This window comes from Lemur catta, chromosome 13 (genome assembly GCF_020740605.2).
Source record: "Lemur catta isolate mLemCat1 chromosome 13, mLemCat1.pri, whole genome shotgun sequence".
In the NCBI taxonomy this organism is placed as follows: Eukaryota; Metazoa; Chordata; class Mammalia; order Primates; family Lemuridae; genus Lemur; species Lemur catta.
The window spans coordinates 58,802,563-58,809,665 of record NC_059140.1 but is presented as its reverse complement, the minus strand read 5'-3'; the positions used below and the strand labels follow the sequence as shown (position 1 = coordinate 58,809,665).

General features: G+C 34.7%; 1 protein-coding gene across 4 annotated transcripts in view; it reads right to left on the bottom strand.

The window, feature by feature from the left end:
* Positions 1-496: 496 nt before the first annotated feature.
* Positions 497-7,103, bottom strand: part of NAA16 (N-alpha-acetyltransferase 16, NatA auxiliary subunit) — a 58,025-nt gene continuing 51,418 nt past the window's right edge. For all 4 annotated transcript variants that reach the window (XM_045566796.1, XM_045566797.1, XM_045566798.1 and 1 more), the window contains 5 exons: positions 4,529-4,637; positions 3,999-4,097; positions 3,531-3,674; positions 2,496-2,593; positions 497-1,872 (listed from right to left, as the gene is read on the bottom strand). In XM_045566796.1, coding sequence (XP_045422752.1) covers positions 1,675-1,872; positions 2,496-2,593; positions 3,531-3,674; positions 3,999-4,097; positions 4,529-4,637 — 648 coding nt within the window. In that variant the 3' untranslated portion in view covers positions 497-1,674. The remainder of the gene's footprint in view (positions 1,873-2,495; positions 2,594-3,530; positions 3,675-3,998; positions 4,098-4,528; positions 4,638-7,103) is intronic.

The window sequence follows — 7,103 nt, the reverse complement described above, 5'->3', positions numbered from 1 at the left end:
TTCCCACCTCAGCCTCCCAGAGTGCTAGAATTACAGGCATGAGACACCTCTCCTGGCCCCTAGAGCCTACCTTAAATGTGCTCAGGACACTTACGTTATCCTACAATTGGGCAAAACCATTTAACACAAAGACTATTTTATACTAAACTGTTGACTACCTCATGTAAGCGAATCATAACACATATCACTAGCCCAAGAAAAGATCAAAATTCAAAGTATGGTTTCTACTTAATGCATATCACTTTCATACCATCGTAAAGTCAAAAAATCTTAAGTCAAACAATCTTAAGTCTGGAACACCCTGCAGTTCTAAAATTATTAAAACACCAAAAAGAAGACAAGTTACCAAGGTATCAAAATATAGTTGGTAGGTGGTTGTCGAGAATTATATTCTTCGTAAAACTTGAAAAGATTATGATGATTTTCTACTTCCTCAAAAAATACTTTGCAAAAAATATTAATAGTGTGAAACAATAACAAACCACAAATAAGCAACTGTGTACAAAATAATTCATTACAGCATTATCTAGGCTGGCATTATTTTACAGTGAGTTTTTTCCTCTTTCAACAATTGTGAATCTAAATAGATTAGGGTAAAGGAAAGCCATTTTAATTAGAACTGTTTGTCTAAATAAAATCTCCCTTTTCGAATTTATATTTGCCTTAAAAGGAAACATTAATATTACAGATATATTTACAAGGTTCTGAACATACTGAGTGATTCCATTACTGTTTTCTGTACAAGATAGAACAAGAAGCTATCCCCCCAAAATATATTGTTCAACAATACTATTTCTTAATAGTTAAACTAATGAGTGTAAATTCTCATTTTGCTGAGATACAAAAATGCATTTAATAGTTAACACATGGTTGTAAGAGTAACAATGTTCGGTTTTAATTTGTATTCTGCCCTGTTATGCTCCCTTGAAGGACATCAATATAAACTACTTATTAACATTCAAAGCAACGTAGTGAAAAAGGCATAATTCTTGCCTGTGGATCTTTAAGACTGGTATAGAGAGATATGCAACAAATTTACCAGTGAATTTCCATGACTGACAGGCAAACCAATCTTCACATTCTGAATAATCTACATAAAACTAGAGTACCCTTATTCAACCAGAAAATATCACTTTGATGGGTATTACAAAGCAAATGGCAAATCATGAGAAATTAAGGTGAAAAGTGGCAAATTAAATTTTAAAATAAACCTCAGTATCTGCCAAGAGGAATTCCATATTGTTTTTAACATAGTTGACACTTTAAAACTCATATCTTTTAATTAAAGAGCAAGCAAATAAACAATAATAAAACCAGTAAGACAAGGGATCAAAACATAGATCCTGAAACCAGGATCTAAGGAAAATAATGTAGTAGGGCTTATACAAGTTAGTTTAATAAGAAATAATCATAATTATGACATAGATGCAATAGCAGCTACCACAATGCTGATAATCTGAGAGTTTAAGAAAAACTGTACAAGTATAAACAGGCAATTTTAACAAATGTTTATGTAAATTGGCAGAGTCAGATAAAGAATAAAAGAAGCTTACAGAATATACTGTTTATAATTTCTATAATTTCATTTCACACCTATGTTAAAATGCACCCTGGAAAAGAAACCCTGATCTGAATTCAGCTATGAGTCTGTAGGAGTCAACGTTCTATGAGGTTTCAAATCTCATTTGCCAAAACATCATAGTTCGCTGTGTGGTTCAGTGCTGTGCTGGGACTGTCGACTGCATTCACAGAAGGCAGGAAAGCAGATGTGAACGGAAGCAGGTTATGACAGGCCATCCTATACTCTTCATACTGGGAACTACAGTTCCCAAAGCTGCCATCAAGCAGGGCCTCAGAAACCTTTATTAAAGTCTAGTAAAACAAGGGGAAAATACAAATTGTTAAGAAATGAGAAGTTCAATTAATAATCACTTTAATCAAAAGATGCAATTTTTTAATTAGACCAAGAGAAAGTTGCCTCAGTCTAAAATAACTTCTTGTTACCTACACTAAGTAATCACCTCAAAAAGGAACATTAACAATCAACTCTGCATTAGACCTCAGCTGGGGCCATAAAAAAAAAGAAAGAAAGAAATCAACTCTGCAAGTCCTTTGTAAAAGCAGTAAAGTTCTAATATCTGAGGAAAGGAACCTCTAAAACTATGATCACTAAAAATGAAAGTGTCCTTTATTAATAACAATAGCACACATTTACTGAGTGCTTACTCTGTGCCAGGCAATAAGCACTTCACACTTTGTTTCAGCTTACTCTTATGCTGACTTTGTAGGATAGGTCATATTTTCATCCTCATCTTAAAAATGAGGAAAAGGAAGCTAAGAGACATAACTTTCCTGAAGTTACGCTGCTTGTAATTGCTGGTGCTGAGACTTATATCCAGGCATAACTCTAAAGGCCCACTTAAGAATTATACTGTAAAGACACATGTTTTGTTAGATCACTCAGTATCTATAAATCAGCCTGTGATAAATCTTACCTTTACATTTTTATCTTTTACAGTTTCATCCAGTCTAGTGGCTATAGCAATTGCTTTCTCTTGCCTTGACTTGTCCAGAAAATACATCATTTTAGCACCTAAAATACCAAGGCATTTCAAAATGAATAAATTCCTATGCCTTATATTTTATCTGATACATACTTACCAGTGACTTAAAATAAAAGTGTGATTTCAAATGTTTAATTAGCAGTGGGCTGGAGACCAACAGCTCTTGAGAGCCAACTGTGACATCTCTTCCCAACTTCCTATTCAGTGACATGCCATTGATAACTTGGGGCCACAACGACAGTATTTGTATCATGGAAAAACACTACAAATCAGAGCTTTTTTCCTTCACAAAGAAATGGTTATTAAATATTTACAATAAGAACACTGATTTAACAACTTCCTCCCCTTAGAAAGGATATAATTCAAAATGTAAATTGGGCTACCCTGGGGCATCAATGCGTATTTCAGCCAAATGACTGTGAAAAAAAAAAGATACTCTATAATAAAACATCTAAGGAACAAATTACTATCACATAGGAGCAAGGTGGGTGGACAACAGGAAAATGTATTAATATATTCACAAAGAAAATAAGTAATTAAAAAAACTATTTAAAAATAAAATCCAGTTTATATTTCTCCTGGAAATTACAAGAAAAAATAAATCATTGATAACCACAACACCCAAAGGCAACATTAAAGCTTTGGTATACACTTCCTTTCAGCCTTTTTCTCATGCATAATTGTGATCCTATAATATGTTCAATTCTGTTAAGATATTGTAAAAATACTTGCCCCTGTTATTACAAATCCTTTGAATAAACATCACTTTAAATGACTACCTGGTACTACATCTGATGAACCTACCACTGTTTCCCCTATTATTGGACATACATTAAATTTGTTCCCATTCTTCTTTCTCCATACTTACATACAACATTTCAATAAATATCTTTGCACTTAAAGCTCTTTCTCTGCTTTGTTTGTTTTCTTCCATAAACAATTTAACCCTAGGAACTAAATACAAACCTGAAAGTAGATGCTGAAGAGAGGTAGCATTATGTTTGAGAAAATCTTCATTAAAACTTTCCAAATCCTTGTTAACAAATATTTTCTGCATTTCTTGAGATAGAACTTTGCTCACAATGTCTGGAAGATTACTATGCTTAGACACTATAAAACAAAAACATTTGGATTTTTTGGTTTTGATTTTGATCTGTCCTTTGAAAAAAAATCTATTGAAAGCCCTTTATTATTAAGCTTGATATATTTAACATAGTAAAAATATTATTGCTCCTTTGAAATATAAATACATTCTAGTCTAAAAATGCACTAATTTGTGCATCTCTTGGCTAACATTTTATAGATACTTCTTCACTTAAATACTATAAACATTTTTCTTTTTGCTTTACATTGTTGCAAATCTCTTCAATATCCAGCTTAATGGAAGACAGCTCATATTTGCTTCTCCATAAACATTACCTTTTTTATACTTACCAGATTTAGAAAATCTAATTAAACATTCATGTAACCATGGGTTATTACTGTTGATGGCAAAAGCTCGTTTGACAGACTGTAGCATTAACAAAAACTTTCCTGTGTCAGAAAAAAATATAAAAAAATAGCATAATTATGTGATATTTCCTTCACCCTTTACTTTAGCCTCTCTTAAATTCAATAACAAAATGTTACCTTTTAAAAACATTCATAAGTAAAATTCAAAGATGACTTTGGTTATGAAAGACAATTTTTGCTTTCTAAAGAAAAGCTTGAAAACTCATGAAAAATTGCTTTGGGTAAACAATGTATATGATTATTCAAACTATTATTAAACTGGATTTGAAAGCAATATTCTAATTCATTATCTAACAAAGTTTTGAGTAGCAAAGGAAAAGAGGATTAAGGGCCTTTGTGGAAGGCTGAAGTAAAAATCTAAGAAACAAAGATAGATCTGACAAAGATTTTGTCACACTGAATATGGTCACAAATATAAAAGGATTAAAAACTGAACTCAAACTATATATTACCTTTTCTAAAATATATTTCAAATGCTAACAGATGAGTATCAATGTTATCAGCAACAAGGTTCTTAAGAGGTATAAGGAACTTGATGGCTTCTTCTAATGGATTTTCTACCTATTTTGAAATAGAAAGGAAAATTATTCTATTTTAAAAACAGCTATACAAGTTAAATTTCCCTCCAAATTTCATATTAACACATATGAAGTAACTTAGACAGTTTTATTCATATAATCAAATAAGTAAGAAAATATTTTAAAACCATCTGCAAATAAATCAAAGTACACAGTCAATAATTTTCAAAACAGAAAGAGCTGTATGGTTTTTCTTATATAAAATCAAGATAATTTTATAAAAAATAAAAAAGTACATAAAATTACTCCATACACTTAAGGAGATGGTACACCACTTACTGACATTCCCTTGTATCATCTAAGGGAATCTAAAAACATCTACCTTAAAGGAGACAAATATAATACCACCACGTAAGTGAGGAAAAAGTAATGAAAATTAAAATACTTATACAGTTGACCTTTGAGGAAGGTGCAGTCAGAACTCCACAAGTAACTTGTGACTGTCACCACCAAATCTTTACTAATAGCCTTACCCAAAACATAAAGAGTCAATTAACACATTTTGTATGCTATATGTATTATGTACAGTATTCTTACAACAAAGTAAGCTGGAGAAAACAAAATATTAAGAAAATCATAAAGAACATAAAATACATTCACTATTCATTAAGTAGAAGTGGATCATCATAAAGGTTTTCATCAACATCATCTTTGAGTAGGCTGAGGAAGAGGAAGAGGAGGGGTTGGCCTTGCTCTCTCAGGGGTGGCAGAGGCAGAAGAAGCGGAAGAGATGGGAGAGGCAGGCACACTCAGTGCAAATTTACAGAAATACATAATAATTTGTCTGACTGTTTTGCTTTTTCATTTCTCTAAAACTGCTTCCATATGGTAGCAATCTTTCTTCCACTGTTTAGTTTAGTGCCCATATCATGGAGAGGTCCATGTCATAAAAGTCCAAAATAGTCTTGAAAGATCAGAACCTTCTGCCAGATCTAACGTCAATGTATTGTCTGGCACTGCTTCTTCTACATCCTCTTCCTCACAGACTGGCACTTGTTCGGAAGCACTCGTCTCCACTGAGATGTCTTCTGTTACTTCCTCTGCTGCCTATCGGCTCTTAAATTTCTCCAAGACCCAAATCTTGAAACTCCACCCCGCCAACTTTTTTGCCATTATCCACAGTCTTTCATGATTTCCTTTATTTGCTCTATTGTAAATCCTGTGAAGTCATGTACTACATCTGGACCCAGTTTTCTCCAGCAGGAATTTGTTGTTTCAAGCTTGATGATGGCTCCATCTTCAATGGTGTAATCCTTCCAGACTTTCATAATATTCTATCACGATTCTCTTCCACCGTGTTGGCAATCCTTTCCATAGAGGACTGTGTGTCCTGATCTACAGGCTGAATTAGAGACATTGTGTCTGGGGGGGCAAGTAGGCTTTGGTGTTGAACTCACAAGGTTTTGGGTCATCGTCCAATATCAGAAGAACGCTGAAAGGCAGTTCCTTACTGGCAATGTACTTTCTGATTTCAGGGACTAGGCACTGATGGAATCATTCCAGAAAAAAAGGTTCCTGTTGTCCCAAGTCTTCATTTTGTACAACCAAGACTGGCAGCTTGTGTTTACCTTTTCCCTACAAAGCTCAAAGGTTGGCTGAACACAGTAGCTCACTGCGATGATCCCAACACTTTGGGAGGCCCAGGCAAGAGGATGGCCTGGGTCCAGCCTGGGCAAAAAAGCTCAAGGGTTAGCAGCTTACCAGATGAGGGTCTTCCTGATCATAAACTAGACTGCATTTACATAAAACAGAGTTAGCCTACCCCTTCCTGCTTTAAATCTTGGTGCTCACTGCTCTTCCTTACTAATAAATGTCCTTTGTGGCATTTTTTTCTAGAATAGGGCACTTTTTCTACATTAAAAACCTGTTCAGTGCCAGGCATGGCAGCTCACACCTGTAATTCTAACACTTTGGGAAGCTGAGGTGGGAGGATTATTTGAGGCCAGGAGTTCAAGACCAGCCTGGGCAAAATAGTGAGACCCGTCTCTACCACATGCCCAAAAAAGAAAAAAAAAAAAAAAAAAACCAAATCAAAACAGCTGGACATGGTGGTGTGCATCTGTAGCCCCAGCTACTCAGGAGGCTAGGGTGGGAGGATTACTTGAGTCAGGAGTTCAAGACTTGCAGTGAGCCATGACCACACCACTGTACTCCAGCCTGGGCAACAGAACTGAGACCCTGCCTCAAAAAACAAAAGAAGAAGAACAAAATAAAACCCTGTTTAGGTAGATATCTTTTCTCCTCAATGATTTTCTTAACAGTATCTGGGAACTCATCTGCTGATCTGCTGCCTTTTGGTCAGCAGAAGTTGTTTCTCCTGTTATCTTGACATTTTAAAAACTAAAACTCTTTTTTTTTTTTTTTTTTGAGACAGAGTCTTGCTCTGTTGCCCAGGCTACAGCTACTGTGGCGTCAGCCTAGCCCACAGCAACCTCAAACTCCTGGGCTC